This window comes from Macrosteles quadrilineatus, unplaced genomic scaffold (genome assembly GCF_028750875.1).
Source record: "Macrosteles quadrilineatus isolate MER2022 unplaced genomic scaffold, UCM_ALF_1.0 Scaffold_17__1_contigs__length_3442018, whole genome shotgun sequence".
NCBI lineage: Eukaryota > Metazoa > Arthropoda > Insecta > Hemiptera > Cicadellidae > Macrosteles > Macrosteles quadrilineatus.
Window position 1 is genome coordinate 1,562,126 of NW_026542610.1, and position 18,408 is coordinate 1,580,533.

General features: G+C 35.5%; 1 protein-coding gene across 3 annotated transcripts in view; it reads left to right on the forward strand.

The window, feature by feature from the left end:
* Nucleotides 1-18,408, forward strand: part of LOC129005183 (FERM domain-containing protein 5-like) — a 39,160-nt gene extending 20,752 nt beyond the window's left edge. The window contains exons 3-13 of one of the 3 annotated variants that reach the window (XM_054434012.1): nt 4,144-4,186; nt 6,240-6,318; nt 6,856-6,953; nt 8,255-8,466; nt 8,920-9,072; nt 9,532-9,546; nt 9,742-9,830; nt 11,051-11,265; nt 12,290-12,430; nt 14,696-14,755; nt 16,603-18,408. In XM_054434012.1, coding sequence (XP_054289987.1) covers nt 4,144-4,186; nt 6,240-6,318; nt 6,856-6,953; nt 8,255-8,466; nt 8,920-9,072; nt 9,532-9,546; nt 9,742-9,830; nt 11,051-11,265; nt 12,290-12,430; nt 14,696-14,755; nt 16,603-17,024 — 1,527 coding nt within the window. In that variant the 3' untranslated portion in view covers nt 17,025-18,408. The remainder of the gene's footprint in view (nt 1-4,143; nt 4,187-6,239; nt 6,319-6,855; nt 6,954-8,254; nt 8,467-8,919; nt 9,073-9,531; nt 9,547-9,741; nt 9,831-11,050; nt 11,266-12,289; nt 12,431-14,695; nt 14,756-16,602) is intronic. The other 2 variants (XM_054434014.1, XM_054434013.1) reach the window with 2 other exon arrangements.

Genomic DNA, 18,408 nt, shown 5'->3' on the forward strand with positions numbered 1-18,408 from the left:
ATTTTCATCTTTCCATTGAGAATAGTTATTTGTGCAACTAGTGAGAAAAGTGAGCAATTGACTCACTCGAGAGAAATCCTTACTCACGAGCCGTAGGCGAGTGAGGAATGGTTTCTCGAGTGAGGCAATTGTACTTTGAACTCGAGTTGCACATTATACTTTTCCTATAGTTACCATAAAACAAATAAATTTGTGAAGAAACATAACCTATTTTTACACAGAAGTGAACTTTTAATATAACATTAAATGTGCAGTGACAAATACAACAGTACAACAGCTGACCAGCTGATTTACAGCCAGTGCTGCCAACGTATTTCGCGCGCATACGACGTTGCCTGCATGTTACGCGCTCACTATTTCGTGCCTTCACGTTGCAAATCTGGAGTGAGACAAAGTAATTAGAGTGAGACAATGTTAACATTGTCTCACTGATGAGCGAATTGGCCACTTTGCTTTCTCAAATCAGTGAGAGAACATGTACATTGTTAGGTAACTGTAGGAAAAGGTACACAATGCCCACAATGCTATGGGTTTTTGATTGTTGGGGTTTTAATAGATAGTTGTGTGTAAAGAAACAGCTGATCTTTAGTCAGTAACAAATCTATATTGGTAACCTCATCTCACTCCATTCTTTACTCCCTGCATTCATGTGTAGTTTAAAAGTGTCACTAATATTGTAGTTTTTTTATGCTAAAAATATAAAAATTATTTATTTCCTGTGGCTTTACTGTTCATAATGAGCAAAGTAAATGTTCCAATCAACATATTCAGGTATCAACCTCTACATTGATTTAGAGGGGAGGAAGACAGAGGAAAATTCTAGTAGAAGTCAGACAGCAAATAGAAAGAGTTAGTTACTTTACACAGTCCCATTGTGTGGCCGGGAGGTGCATTAACGCTGATGGAATGCTAGTTTACCGAGCCCCGCCCTCTCTATACACCTGCCTTGTTGATTTTTGTATTTACAGTGACACTGTTTGACGAGCACTTGAATAGTGCAGTTATATAAATCAATTCGGCTTAATTTCTGGACTCAAACAAAGTAATGTACTTTTGGGTAATGTGTGAGTCTGATTTTTGTTAGTAAAAAATTAACTAAAAAACTTCAAATTTTACTAACATTTCAAACATGTCAATCGGTTCAGTAGTTTCGGAGGAGTAATTGTCACAAAAAACCTGCTTGCGCATTAAATAAGTATAATATATAGAATAGATATGAAGTTCGATGAAGAAAATCCTACCTCATGAGTGTAGCAAATGTTAAAATTGGCTCACAAAAAATTTTAGAACTTTTTGTTTTACACAAGATTTTTTTTACCAAGTACAAAATCCTCAGTTTTGTTTTTACAACTTTATAGTTGAATTTTTCTCTTAACATGCCAATGACGCGGTAGTACATTGAACAGGATTAATCTCTGGCAGTGGCAGTACAGTATGAGGCTTACAGTTTGCGCTAGTATGAAATATGTGCGTCTCTGGTTATTCTTTTGGAATATTGGGAGTGAGGGACAAGTGGAACCCAAGTCGTGCATACGTAATGGACGAAATACGATCTCTCAATCAATATCCACCGAGTCTTCTCATCCGGCTTGAGGAATCAGCCGTTATCGGATTAATACAGGAATATGCTGCGTTACTGATTATAATGGAGCGATTACATTATTGGTTTATCTTTTATAAACTTCCTTGAAACTGATGAATGAATTTGTGATCGATTGACTTTATTGAACATCAATGAGGCAACTTAAATTTTACACTAAGTGTAGTTTAGATTTTTATTCAGCTGAAAATTGATTTTGAAACTAGATAGTTGGATATGGGCCAGACAAATATATAGTGTCGCATGCTTTTTAAGAAGAGAAAGCAAAAAGCCAAAATTTACTGTTTTATATATTTTAAAGCTTATGGTAATTTAAAAAGTGTTTAATACTAAAAACATTGGTTCAAACAGGCAGTGGTAAATCTTATTTTGAATGTAGCACAAAAAACATGATTTAATATATTAAAATTTGTAAATGTGTAAGTACGGTAACTTATTAAAAAAAAGTAACTTCTTAAAAAAGTTTTATTTTTATTAAATAGCCTAACATAAATATAAGGTTTGTTTTTCTTTTCCACACCGTTTGCAATTTTTGTATGAATGCTTTTTAGGAAAGTGGTCCAAACCCATATGCTTTGGGATTGTGGGCATGCCGGGAATTGGGAATCTTTATTTCATTAAAGTGTTGTAGCTAAGTCGATTATTTACCAACCAATTTTTAAATTGTTAGTGGTTGTGTGGTTTTGAAGTAAGCTTGCTAGGACTCATCTATTGAGCTTGACTGCCTTCAAGTATTTTAAAAATTGATATGGGACTAATAAAATATTTTTTAGGTTAAAAGTTTGAAATTTTGTTATTTACTAAGAAATGTTTTGATTGCATACTTGTGTATTATCATTACGAATATCAATGGTAGGTCTTTATTTAAAAAATATTCTGTGTAAGTCCAAAATTTAAATGAATCTTTATGTTTTAACTAATAAACTTTGGTAGAAATTATAGTTTAAAAAATAATCACTTTTGCACCAGAGAATAAATTGTAGAAGGCTGTGATTGTGTGTGTTGTAGCAACATTCATCTTACACAGCCACTTTGATCGCATGAGAGGTGTATTTTCATGAGTGATTCAGGATTGAAGGGATTAATGTCAGACTACAGTTACCGTCTGTCTCACTTATATACTGTAATGAATTGTATACCATTTAAATCACATTTATGCACTTACCTAGATAGAAGCGAACCAAATAAATTACTTTAGGATTTTAAACTTTTTTTTATTGTATATTTTAAAAGTTGTAACCATTTCATGGGACATTTGGCTGATTTACTGTAAATACTAACATAAACTATAGACAAAAAGAAGTAAATAAAGACTGTCAGTTGTGCTGCGGTTACCATAGTTACCATAGGTTCTGGCACACACCGCTGGGAGCGCCAAGTAGTTATGTAGCGTGTACGCCGTAACTACACAGCGCTCCCCAGTGTGCGCCAGAACCTATGGTAACCGCAGCACAGCTGACTGTCTATATTTAATTCTTTTTGTCCATGCTTAAACCCACCACATTTCATTTTTGTAAAGGCAGCAAACCTAATCATCCATCAAGCCCAATATTATTCATGCTAGAGGTAAAATTCAGTTTACTATTATAGGGAATATTAATCAGCCCAAGATGTTTGCTCAATTTGTAGTTTTGCTGTGTTGGTAGTATTTTATTTGGCTGTTTTTGGTATAAAAATTGTTTGTTTGTGCAGAGATTAAATAGGTTATCAGACACAAAAATGTTTATGTTATTTTATTATTTTTTTGGTCTCGCTGAATAACTTAGTATTTAGCTTGGTCTTATGGGGTTCTGTATCTCAGACCATGGTTGGATGAACAGTTTAAGTTATGCAGTCATTCATAGGTGTTGACTCTCTTATCAGGGTCAACTGATTTGAATTAGATGAATGACGTCAAACCTTTCACAATGATTACCTGATGTCATCATAATTCTGCGTAGAACATTGGACTTCTATCATGTGTTATACAACACCTTACTCTTTTACGAGATTTTTTTTTTTTTTTTGCGCAGTAATAAATACTATGTTTTTACAAACTATGTTTTTTTTTTCACTAAAATATGAAATTGCTGCTATATCCCGATATTTTGTAGCTGAGCCATAGAATAAATAAACAATATCAAATATTCAGTGTACCACATTCATCTAGGTTAAAACAATAACTATTATCTTGTAATCTTCTTTTTATTAGGCAGAGTAGGGATTGGGTTATTAATATGAAGTTTGTATTTATGATTGCCTAAACAATCCTTCTACAGAGATTTAGTGTAAAATTGACTTGATTCAACTTTTAAGTGCTGGGTTATCATTACTGTAGTAACATACGGATGAAAAGTCATTGGTGGTGATTAATTACAGTGTCATAAATAGTTATAATACTACATTTTTGACTTCCATATTTTCGTTTAAATTTATTTATACAATTATTATTCATAATGTAAAACAGAAATTCCTCAACATCCCTTTTTTTGAATATCTAAACCTTCAAACATTTTTTAGGGGAAAAATAATGAAATGTCAAGTAATATTTATCTCTGTTCCAGCATTGGCTAGATCCAGCGAAACTGGTGCTGAAACAAGTAAAAGGTTAGTTTTTGTTGAGTTTCCATTATTAGAGTTTAAAGTAACCATGCAGTTTGATATTTTTGAGAAAAAATATTGTCAACACTATACATGTTTGAACAACAACACAATAGCATAGAAATTAGTGTTTTGTTTTTAGTTTATACTAGTGGAACCCCGTCGAAATCGCCGGTTAATCTTGAGGTTTTATGTAAATTCAGCTAACTGCGATAGATAGAGTGAAGTCATTAAAATCTTATTTAAATGAAGGGAGGATAAGCATAATAATAAGTATGACGATTGTGTTCCCTAAAAAACGTGATTGTTGAATTCGTTTAACACAATATTTCCTACCTTTTTATCGGCTTTAGGTTGCCCAAAAGGTTTTTTAGGAGTCTTTATAATTGTTCGTTCATGAGTTTGTTTTAAGTCAAAGCCTTCAAAGCTTTCACTATATGGGAGAATGAGTTCATATAATTAGTCTATCATGTTACGGAAAGAGTCAATATTTATTACTAACAACTAATTCCATCTGCTTTAGAAAAATCATTCAGATTGTATCCAGATTTATAAGTAAATCTTCATCTTTGGTCATAAAAATACAGAATTTTATCACCATTTAAATAAGTTTTTTTTTGTATTTGATAAAAATATCTGATTCTCCAGATAGCAGTAACATTCTTACTTCGATCTAAGCAATTTTAATTCCTTCTCTTGCCACATCGACCCATGTATTTAATCATCCTGTTCTTACTTGATAATTCATTAACTTATGGGGTAGTTTTGCCTGGCCATATCGACCACATAAAGCTGTGCATGTTTTTGGTGGATGGAATGAACCATAATTGTAGGAAATTTGATCACAAATCTTGAACATTTGCAGAACCAAATCCATAACCTGGTCCAGCCTTGATAACAAATCATGCAATTGCGATGAGATGTGATGACACTGTTGTGTTTCCGAATGTTTTGTATGTAGTGAGGTTTAGATGCATTGTTCGACCTAGCTACATGTGTACATCAAAGTAAAAACCCTGTAGGCCTACACTTTTTTTAAATACCTGAATTGACATTAGTTCACCTACTTCACCAAAACCATAGATGAAACATACTCCGTAGTTAGTCTATTCCAAAACTTGAACACAGCTCTCATCCTCAACGTAAGTTACTCATCTATGACACAATTTTCAACACGATTATCGAAAACTTTCATACCAATAAATGAATTTCTGGTGTTCTTTCTTGAATTTCAACCTTACAATATATATAAGATAACCCAATAAGGAATAATAATATGTTCCTTTGAAAATAATATGTCACACTTATTTCATAATTTAAAATTTTCTAAGATCAATAAAGCATAGATTTTTGAACAAAACATTTAAAACTAATCATAAATTCATCATTTTGTAGAAACTATAAAAAACTTGCCATGCAGTGGAGAATCAATATTTAAAATCATAAATAATAATGTAAACATTTAATTTTGACAGTTTCAGTAGACCTTTGAATACAATTTTAATATTAACAGCTGGTTCATTAATAGCTGGTAGTGTAAAATTATCCATATGGTCATAATGTAAATACAATTGCTGAGTGAACTTTAAAGGCCTCTGGGGCAGAGCCCCAAGGAAATTTACCTCGTTTCTCTTTTGAGGGCTCACCTACAGACCAATACCTTTCTTTAGACACCCCTACCAAGTTTCTACACCCAGCCGTTCTCTCAAATTAGCTGTGACAAAAACCCCGTTTTCCTCCGGCCACTGGGGCAGAGCCCCGAGGGAATTTACCACGTTTCTCTTTTGATGGCTCATCTACAGACCAAGACCTTTCTTTAGACACCCCTACCGAGTTTCTACGACCAGCCGTTCTCTCAAAATAGCTATGACAAAGAAAAACAGTTTCAAATTAATATATAGATATTCCTACAATTGATTGTACAATTTAAAATCGTACTGTAATTTATCATTCACTGTATATTAATTATTGTCTTAATTGGTTTTAGGTTAACTTTGATAATTTTTATATGATAATCACTTCACAATGAATCCATTAAAAGATTTAATTTCTTTTGCAGACATGGACCCAATTTTATTTAGCTTCAGAGTGAAATTCTACCCACCAGACCCTTTCAGACTGAAAGAAGAAATAACTAGGTAAATATCTAATATAGTTTAGGGGTAAATGTGCTCGCCTTACAAATAAAAGGTTGCCGGTTTGATTGTGAGAAAAGTTAGTAGCTTTTTGAGGGTTTGAAACTGGACCCAGCTGTTCCTGATCATTGTGCTTTAAATACATTATACTGGCTGATGAAACAGCTGATCTGCTACACAGATCCTCTCATACCATTTCATACTCATCCTTCACTACTCGTATTCGGGTTAAAAAATGCACCTAGGTAGCGTCCCCATCTACAAATATTAATTAAATATCTTACTAATACTGGAAAGAAAAAGGCTCAGTAGCACTGGATCTAGGTGTTACCAAGACAGTAAAGGTACTTCTCTATAGGGAATTTCGCTGCAACAAATCAACATTTTGAAAGCCGTCAGTTTGATTTAATCAAATTACTATTACCAAGGAAGTGTAGTGTGTGTTTGACAATCGACCTCCTTCTGATGACTTTGTGTGCTGTTTCTGGTTAGTGTTATAAATTCAAAACATGTTCATCAGATTGCCTGATACTTGTTTAGGTACCAAGTATACCTGCAGCTGAAGAGAGATTTGCTACACGGTCGGCTGTACTGTACATCGAGTGAGGCAGCGTTGCTTGGTGCCTATATTGTTCAAGGTATGCCATTATAATGTCATAGTCAATTAGTGTGTATAAAAATTTTCAGTTATGTCGGCTACATTATAGCATTTTTATTCAATCTTTTTAGAAATAAATTTTTATTCTACCTGATGAATTTTTATGATATACTGGGTAAAGTTTTGCAATATCTACTTTGCTAGCCTACAGATGTGGGTAAATTGCAATCTTCACATATTCTGTGTATTCTACAGTAGTGTATCTAAATCAAAGACTTGGGTGTGTTGCTAGCCTAGTAGTTAGCGTCTCGGACTTTGGTGCGGGAGGGCCGGGTTTGATTCTCACTTCTCGGCACATCCACAAAACTTTTGGTTTGGATCACTAATGCCACTGGCGTAGATACAAGATAAGAAAGGTGTTATATTAAACTCTTTCCTAGCCAGCTGTAGGCCTAATGGGGCTGCGCCTAGGTCAGACTTTGTTACGAGAGAAACATGTTCTTTGTTTAAAGTTCATTGTTGGTGATGGTAAGTTAATGTTGTTCAAAGGTTTATTGCGGACATTTTTCATCACGATTCCCCCAAGAGGGGGGTTGGAATACCCTCTGTAGTGTATTTCAACTTAGGTTGGGCGTTTGTGTATTGTTAGTTGTAATGTGTTAGTTAAGTTTTTTCACCTGAGGACGGGATCAGATTCCAGATGTGTATTGTATTTTACAATCGTGATGGAAAATGTCCGCAACAAACCTTTGAACAACAGAAACATGTTCTCTCTAAAATTGTTTCCTAGCACATCTAGAATCATTTTTTTGTGTTTTGGATGACTTTCTCTTAAAACTTTTTGTGATTCCTTAACTTATAATGCTACTAGTGAAGAAATTTAGAAGGCTGGTTATAAGGTTTGGCATACACCTTAAACATGTAAAATACCATAGGAATAAATATATTTGACACATTATTGAATGAAAAACTTAGCCAGTAAAGAAGAGAACTTATCAGGAAACAAATATTCAGAAAGTTCCCTGAAGGCAGAATACTAGTTGTAAGTCCCCCAAAAAGGTTCTTGAACCAGGTCCGAAAGGATATTAAAGGAAGATGGGGCTCAATAAGATGCTGTGGACCACACCTATGGATAGGTTGATGACGAGTTTTAATTACTAACCAAGGTACAAATGGCCACTTCATTAAACAAGATGCAATTCGCCAAATCAGGTTGATTAACATTGGTAGTTATTGTTGTGTGTACTGTAATCTTTCTGAATAGTACAGTTGTACATAATATTGAAAAAAGATTTTTCTAATAATAATATAATAATGATAGTTTTGTTTATTGATTTGCAGCGGAGCTTGGTGATTACAATCCCGAAGAACACGTGGAGAACTACCTGAGTGAGATGAAGATTCTGCTGAAACAGACCCAACTGATAGAAGAGAAGATCATGGAGTTGCATCAGACACAGATGAAGGGGCAGACACCTGCGCAGACTGAGAGTAATTTTCTGCGCAAGGCTTGCACACTGGACACCTACGGAGTGGACCCTCATCCTGTTAAGGTGGGTTTGTAGTCTTTATCGTTACTCTACCATAAGTGAAGACGAAACCATTAAATTTAGCGATTTTGGGATGTTGATAATCTTCTTCCTACTTACAATAGGCCATTGAGATTATCATAAAATATAGATAAAAACACAATGCTGCATGTTTTAACTTGAAAGTGAGTGCAAGAAGAGTACCTATGTGAGATGCATTTTATACAATTGTTTCTGATACAGACCAGCTCTGTTTCTCTAGTCAAAACTTTTTATTAAAATCCCTACTAGGGCTAGTGTTGAACCATAATAAAGCTGCCGACTTTTCTGAGAATAGAACTGTCTTCTTCTGATTAATAGGTGAGCCCTAAAATCACTATAGTTGATTCACTCAGTGACTCAGAATCATTTGCACGCGACTTTTGTGTGTTTTGTCGAACAAAATGTATGTTTACTTATATTTATCAATGACCACAGGATCATAAAGGCAACCAACTCTACCTCGGTATCAACCACTTGGGCATTTTGACGTTCCAAGGCAGTCGGAAAACAAACCACTTCCGCTGGTCTGAGGTGACCAAGATAAACTACGAGGGGAAGATGTTCATCATACATCTCGTCTATCAAGAGGTGATTGAATTGTGTTTGTAATACAACACTACTTACTTACTCTTGACCTTGTGTACCCATGATTACAAGCTGCTTGTTTTTAAATCTTCTTTATGCATTCTTATCTTCGCCATATTTTTCTTTACTTCATCTCTCCAATGCTATTTTATCGGTATAATGGTTACTTTTCTATAAGATAAATAAAGTAAAATAACTCTAATATCTACCACAGTTGCAGTTGATGATGGTAACTGAACATAAAAAATATGACTTGAGTTTTAGCTTTTCCAGGTGATGAAGAATCTTGCATGTATTATGAGTACACATTCAGTTAATAGGCTAAAAGCAATCCAAATGATTTTCAATATGTGTAGTTAAGTTTATTAATATGAAAAAAAGGAGGAATTCTCTAATAATAAACTTGCATAAACACAACTGGACTAACTCAATTTTTGTATCCACTGTTTATGCTTTCATTAGGACCCAAGAACCAAAGTAAGTAGTATAAAAAAACATCTAGGAGAAACTTGTGTGTAAATATTAAAAAAATCCGCTAAAGGAAATATTATTTAAAATAAAGTTGATAACTCTTAAACTTAATTATTAAAGTATTAAGTATTTACATTATATTTTGAATTTTGATCTAAGTTCTAAAATTATTTTTATTAATTAGACTGGTTTTTTTCACAGAAAAAGACAACAGTAGGATTCAAATGTCCCACGGGCTCTGCTTGTAGACATGTCTGGAGATGTGCCATCGAGCAGATGTTGTTTTTCACGTGAGTATCTTTATTATATTGCTTTATTATATTTATTATATTATTTTATATTTCTTCTACCCAACATAGTCGAGATTTAGTTGATATTAATAAATAGTTATGGCAAGAAAAACCGCTGGTCTAAATCAGTAACAACGCTTTATAAATGCTTTAACCTATCCCACATTTATTTATACATATCTTCCTATATGCTACAGTTAATACCTGCTTTCCCATCTTCTTGTATTCTTTCACAGTTCCTCTTCCTTCACAATCTTCAATCTCCCTTCTTTTTTTTAAAGAAAATCGGCTACATCTGGTCTGCATATTTTCAGTCCACAAATGACAGTACAGTACACTCCTGATTAACCGAGGTTGTTGGGACTGAGACTATCTCGGTTTCTGAGAATCTCTGATGACACGGAGGTGTCTTTGATTTTGAGGTAGGGGTTACAGTACCACATTAGGAAGTCAAAGACTTCTAAGTAGGCTTGAATGTTTTAATAACAATGCACAGAGAATACAAAATTATCTATAGCTGGTATTTGAATGGTAAATGTTTTTTAAATAAGGCAGTGTTATTAAGGAAAACAATAACTCAAACATGCTTAACACTTCTTAAATTGTCTCTGGAATTTTTTTTAAATACAGCAGGCCTATTATTGATGCCAAGCCAACACTCTACAGGTGTGAATAAAAACACAATAAGGTGGATCCCTACAGTTTATAAAGTATAAAATTATTTTGTTTGAATTTGACTTGAACTATACTTGACTCAATCATGTCAATAAACTTTGTAACGACAAACACTGACAAAAGGCGATATAACCCAACAAGGTGGTAATGCTAGAGCAGAAGTGCTAACTTACTGCCACTGCTTTTGTTGACGTTCTGCAGACGATTCGTCCAGCTTACCAATGGTTAGCGGTCAAACTAGTACAATGTGCTGTGTGTGATTTTCATTTTCTAGGTCATTGCGGATAATTTGCACGTTAAAATAATACCTATTTATAGTTATTTAAAGTATTCAATTAAAGAAATTTGAAATTACTTGCTATTTCTACTTTATTTTCAACAGACATATTCCTAAAAATGTAATTGTTGTTTTCCGACCGGAAATAAAAAATATATATATTTAGGCCTAAAACGACCTCGGATAACTTGGGGGTTTGAATGATCGAAAGTGTACTGTAGTTAAACTCCGCATGTAGAGTGCTATAGTGGTTGCTCTATCTCCGCAGACTACCCAGCAGTGCTGACGCGCCCAGTGTTGTGACGGGAGGCAGCTTTTTCTCCTGGAGCAGCAGCAAGTTCCGTTACTCAGGTCGGGTGGAGAAGGAGATCCTGGAGGACCCGGCGCTGCGCAGGGATGAACCCAGCATAACCCGGGGAAGCTTGCGACGCAAGGCCAACAGTGTTCCGGCCACCCCCTCTACACCAATCACCAGTGACTTGGGTATGTGCTGCGGTGTTGCCTGTCAAACATTTCCTCAATAATGGTTGGGTTAACCCTCTAAGCGTTGACATTTCCCTGGAGTTTTTTTGTATTTTGGACCGTTGGTCTTTTCTAATTTGGTGGGTCATGTTTTTGCCTGTTCTTCGAATAAATAATTTGAAAAGTTGAAGAGCTTACGGCCCGACATTAGAATTGTTATTTGGCGTGGAGTGTCTGAAAATTGAAAACAAGACTTACTAGTGTTCTAAAATTGGTATTTTAAACATGCTGATGTAGTAAAATATTCTCATTCTCGGATCATCTCAATCCATTTCCCTGAGCAGATTTACAAATTTGTTTAATGTTTTCTTTGTTCGCACACCCAAGTACCAAATTATAGTAGTTTTCAAAACTCAAATCTTTCACAAATATACTAATTACATGTTTTGAAAAATCCCACACAACCATATTGTGAAAATACTAAATTATAGGCCTACAACTAAATCAAACTGGCAAAATGAAAAAAAAGATAACCAAAAGCTGTAAATAAAGATTTTTGTTAAGATAGAAGCCATAGCTGAGTAAGAACAAGTGAACTCTGACGCAAGACAATATTATACACACAAATTCTAATATTTAAGTGGTTATTGTTGAACCGAAGACATCTCCCTTCCCAACTTAAACATTCCGTGGTTTAAAAGCTGTCGTTGGCTATGAAATATTCTATTGTTTGTGTATTCCAAGTTTGTTGCTTGTGCCAGGTCGGCTGTTTTCCCATTCTGGTAAGCCATCCTTGAAATATAGGCCCTTGTGTATTACCATATAATGTAACAACTAAGGTTTTATGTATGTGTATCAGTTGTCCTTACAGCAGTGCGTTCAGGAATCCCCGCTGTAAGAGACAGAACATGAATGTCAATTAACTCGTGTTACTCAGTTGAGGCCCCTCGTACAGTTTACGGCTACAAAAAATTATCAGTTGCAAAGCTCCACGAGATATGGTCAATTGTAGCTCAGAGGGTTAAAGCCCAGTTCTGTCCCACAGGCTATAGCAGTCTGCCCAGATCCAACCATTCAGCAGACTGTAGGTTAGACTCCACCATTGTCCCTGACATCATCACTCCAGACAGCACCATACCATTGGAGACTGTCTCTGAGGACCAGGAAGTTAAGCAGAGAGCAGCTGGTAGGTAGTTAGTCACTTTACCCGATTTTGTTAATTTCACTATTTCAAAGTTCATTTGTTACTTCCTGTCAGTTTTATTGCGATTCCTCTACTCTCACTGGTTTCCTCAAATGCTTATACATTTTGATATTACTGTAACTTATTTTGCAGTAGATTTCTTAAGTTATTTGTGGGATTGATTGTTTACATTGATATCCCTCTATTGAAACAACATAATAACAATATAATTTTACCAACATTTTATATCTTGACATTATAGTCACATTTTATACAGTAGGGTGAATGGCTAACCCCCAATATTGTGTAATTTGAATGAATAGCCATGTTGTGAAAGGTTAGGATGAGGGGTACAAAAGAAACTGTACACACCACAACACTGAAATTGTATCCTGGTGAAGGTATGGTTGAGAAATGTCAGACAAGGTTAAAAAAATCACAAGATTAAGACTAAGAGTAAAAGATAGGGATGGATGGTATTGTACGTTTTGTTTATGCAGGGCTGTTTATGTTTTCTTCCTAATTTGAGGGACCAAAATACATGGTATTATCCCTCCAAGTAACATAAAAACTCAACTCAGTTGGTTTTAAAAATGATCTTGGAGACAACCTCATCTCCTCTCATAGCAAAGAGCTCCTCAACATCTCTTGCGGTTGCAGAGACATCATCTTCTCCTGCCATAGCGGCAAATTCTTCAACATTTCTTATGATCACGGAGACAACATCATCTTCTGTCATTGTAGGGGAACTACTCAACACCTTCCGTAAATGCGGAGATAACATAATCTTCTGCCATCGCAGAAAACTTCTCAACATCTCTTATGATCATGGAGATAGCGTCATATTCTCCTGCCAAATTCTTCAAGGTCTTCCTCAATCATGGTGACAACTTCATTTTCTGCCATAACGGCGAATACCTCAACATTTCTTGGGATTGCAGAGATAACATCATATTCTCCCACCATACCAGTGGTGATCATCTCCCGTGATCGTTCATTATTTCCACACTTGATCACGGCACATTAGCTGACAGTCTGAATGAATCCCATCCCATGATAATCTCGAATTAAATGTGATCCTGCCCGAAGATTAGAGTTATACTTTTCACAAAAATTTCTCAAAATTTTGAGATCAGTTTATCCCTAGGAACAGACATTTCGCTTTCAAGTGAAAAGTCCCATGGTAAATGTTTAAACAAATTTGGAAATACATAAATTAGTCATATAACGTTAAATATGTACATTTTATTATACAGTGAAAGTTTATAATGGGAGATTTCAATAATCTCTGGTCAAATATTTGGTGGACGCCACATTGATAGGTGATTCTTGTTTTATATTTATTGTTGACATGAAACAACTTAAGAAAAGCTGACCTGTTGGGTCACAACGAGTTAGGTTAAAGAAACCACAGATGCCTCTTTTAGATTCCAAGTTAAACTTATAATTTAGATTACTTGTTAAAGTTATCTTCTCTTCGTAGTAATAAAATCATATTTTTTTTACTCATAAAAACTGTGAAAATATCTTTTCATGTCTTAACTCCAAGCTTTACAAAAGTGTCCAAGTTACACAACTTTTATGGAAAAATCTGGAAATCATTATGTAATTAAAATGTTTTGAAAATATATTTGGCAAGTCTAATGACTGCCATACTTACAACTTGCAATTTTCAAACATTTGCGTGTTATTATTTTTACCTATGTGTGAATTAATATTGTCCACAGAAGTATAATAAGTATTTATAACAATTCAAATGTTTCAATAACAAAGACCTCTGGAGGCAGAGTAAAGCTGATTCACTCATTACATTTTTCACATGCTTGTTCGCTTGTTGATGACCACATTTCCTCTTCACTTAATTGTTTGTTTAAAATCCGATCCATGTTTTTATTCATGTGATGATCTTGGGTGTAGTTTTGTTCCCAATTGTTGCTGAACCGAAATAAATAACTTTTTTTATTCAGGGTTAAATTAATTTGTTTATTGTTAGATCTTTCTTAGGAAGTTTACAGCAATTAGAATCTTATCTGAGTCTCTGGTTTTAGATATTTTTTAAACAAATCACAAAATGGTACTTTTTATGTACATATTTTGATCATATTTTCCCTGTACTTGAAGTGTGACGAATTTAACAAATAACTGTTATAGATAAATGAAATATTACCTCTTGTACAACATATAGGTAGTTTAAATGTTGAAAACTACACCCAAGATTGCATGGCTTGTATCCTACTGTTTGGTTGCTGCATGTTACTGTGCCTCTAGGTGAACGAGTCAACAAATCCGTGTCCGAGCCCAAGCTTAACGGAAAGATACTCGTCAAAGGTAAGCGAAACCATTTACGCCCTCTGTGGAGCAGTTTTGTGTATTAATCCATTTGTTCATTTTATTGTGAGTGTGATAAATGTTGACTAGTTAGTATGGAACTGGTCGACTGGTGTAACTGTTTACAAGCTGTGCCTTTGTGCCTTTGTTGTGATATTGTAGACAAGCTGTTCATTCATTGGTCGTTTGTTGGTGTTTCAATGTTGTGGTCGTTATTTGTAAGATTCACCATAACTCAAGTAGAATACAAGTATTGCTTAAAGTTTGATTTATTTAACAGCTGTACATGTTTTTGGTTTTTATGTTTCATTTTACAATTACCGTATCATGGTTTATGTGGGCTAATTAAATCGTAGGTACTCTAGGCATAGTTTTAGTGAATTTCCCATATATGGAAAAAGCTATTAACAATTAACTTCTGGTAGGTGGTAACTTTTGAAAAAATCTGGAATTTCTTTCCTGCTAAACAATTTGACAGAGAATGAAACATAAAAATAGTCTAATAACTAAAACGAATAATACATAACTTAAATTGTCAAATATGTTGAATCATCATTGTTATCGCTAATGTATGATATGCTCCTCAGTCCTTCCGATATCCGACTTTAAGGTCGTTCCAACTATGGCCCGGCCGGCCCGTTATGATCAGTTATGAGGGGTTCTACTTTACCTAAAACATAATAGGACCTCAAGATGCAATTTATTAAATAACAGTACAGTAAAAAAATATCAGTCACTGTAATATTGATTGATTAAATATTTGTAAAATACAAATTTATGAACATTTTTAGCTACTGTAACTAAATTTGTTTTTCATGTTTTTACGGTTATGTGCAGTACATTTACTACAGTCTGTTTGATGCGACCTGTCTTCTGACTCCGTTTACCCAGCTTTTAAACCATAGTTCCCAGGTGGACAGAGGGTTGAGAGACAGGTTTTGTCATACAGACTTTAATTGTTTATTGGAGTTTTTCATTGAATTGTATATAACAGATTCATAACAAAACCAATATTTTTCAAGCTATTATCACGTTCACCCTATAACAGGTTTATCCGTCACGTGAAACTACTCACGGGAGCGCATGACGGGTTTACCAGTCATTGGGTCCCTTCCAATACATTGATTCATTTTGAGCTCCGTGTTTGCCGGGGAACGTTATAATCATTGCCTTAGAATGTGAGCTTTATTTTGGTGTAGGTTGGTACTTAAAATTTCCCATTAAATCCCGTCTGGCAATGCTTTTGTCCCGGTTTCGGGGATTTTTTCTCTTCAAGCCACATTACAAAGACACTGACCATAGAACCAGGCAGTCCTGCTACCTTTGGGTGTTTCAGTGAACTACGTCCACTCTCAGGTTATCACAGCACAACCACCGCTGCTCTTTTGTTATTCGTCAGACTGAAATATTTGAATGCCAATTGCGTTCGATGATTCGGTTGTGCTCCGGGGCTTCGCCCGGGCCTCGCCGCCATTGGTGAGCGCCTGTTTGATGTATGCCGCAGTGAATGTTTTAAACTGTTAACGTAAAACATAAGCTCTCACAGTCATAGTTTATTTAATTTAGTTTAAAGTATAATCTTCACCGTGGAATCTTATGGAAATGATTCAAGTTGCTTAGTTGGCAAAAATACTGTCTAGTCTCACCGATATGTTGCAGTGATTCATACACAGAGCAAGCTAAAATTATACAGAATTGTATAGAATTTCATTATTGTGTACTATATAAACTCTAAAACTGTGGCTTAACCTGTAGGATTGCAGGCAACGTACATGCAATGTCATCCAGTATTTTTGTGATTTTTTACAATCACTGGAATCCTTCAATGAATGTCTGTAACCTTACAGGTCTACACAAGGACTCAGAGTCGGTGATGGGGAACTTCGGAGACTACTACTTCCGGGACTCGATGGATCACTCGTCGTCTGAGTCACAGCTGGTTGGTGCCTCTCATAGGTCCAGTAGGAGTCCGACCCCTGTACTACGCGGAGGTCGTCTACCTCTCCCCCCCACTGCACCACTCTCTCGGCCCCCTCCCCCCGCACTGCCTCCGCGCACCGTCACGCGACGCTTCAAGTTCATCAGGGTCTTTATACCGTCGGTCGTCATTGCTGCCATTTCACTCGTCACAATCGTAATTCTCGCTCTGGAGACAGAGATGCTGGGCGGAAGTTTACGACGTGCGCCAGAAATGATTGCTATACGCAGACTCTACTACGAACCTACAAAAGAGTTTTTCAAGTCTAAGTTCTCTTCGAGAGCCACTTAGTGGAGTTTTGTGGTTTTGTAACAACTCAGCGGGTTCCACCGATTGCTACCTCGAATCACAGTTTTTAAAGTTAGATCTTTTTAAAGTAAGATTAAGTGAATTTTTAATGAGTTGACGTACGTGTTATCAAAGTGAATGTTGGTTAATTCAAATTTGTTTATTCTCTGTTTTAAAATGTTTACTTGTAAACATTGATAAAATATTAATCAGCTTCAGTAGTGATATGATGTCAAAGTTAAAACCAGTAGAATGGCAATCTTTTAGTTTGATTTCCAATTTTCTGCATAAATAAAAAAAAATTAATGACAATTTTGGACATAAGTCACAAAATCTATTTGTATAACACTCCTATTAACATGTTCACTGCACATGACAAGTAATCTCGTCACCGCTGGCGCTTTCCAGTAGTGTGCGACAAGTATACTCGTCAAACCGCCGTTTACAAACTATTGTTCCATCCAAGGTTAGCCACTGCCGCGAGGCGTTGTTTCACGTGCCGCTTATTATGCCTGTGTTATACTTCAATCTGTTATAATTTGTTTTCAGATCAGACCATTTTATCGGAGGTAGGGATTATTAAAAATCTATTGTAGTGTGGGGTTTAGGCTTGGATCTAATGACATGTAATAGAATAACGATAATGAATGTACTGTAAGCACTGTGGAAGGAACCTAACCTCAAAATTGTGTTTGACCACTTTTTTGCGTTCTTTAGTGTATCCGGGTATTTCAGCCCTGCTTTTTCCCTCCATTTGGCAATACCAGTATTTGGCTGGCTAGCAGAGTATTGTTTAGTGCTGCTATCTGTTGGGTTCTTGTAAAGCTACGTTTACAAAGACTGGGACTTAGTATATGCCTCCCATTTGGATGAAACCAAATTTAAACGTATTCCCGCACTCATCCACCCAGTGTTTAGCTGTTCGCGCCGCCGCATTGAACGTGTTAACACCCCAGCTTTCATTAATCAATCATTGGGCTTAATAAATGGTCCTGCCTTTAAAAACAGCTGATCTTAGTCTGTATAAAGCTACACAAAGCATCCCACTCCATGTCACACTCACCGTACGTTTATATTTGAGTAAAAATACGCCCAGTAGGGTTGCCATGTCTATCGGTAAAAAATCTATGTTCATTGCTGATTATTTAAAAATACATTTTTATAACACATAATTTACCTAAACTAAAGTATATTGTGCTGTCCTAAGGCTACGGCCACACGGGCTTTTTTTCACGCGGTAAAATGTAGCTTATTTTCACGCTGCTTGAATTCCCGCTGTTGTATGCCACACACGCGTTTTTTTCACGCAGTAAAATGTAGCTTATTTTCACGCTAGTTGAAGTCCAGGAACGGGAAAATACACTCGGAACCCGCAGTTGATTGACGA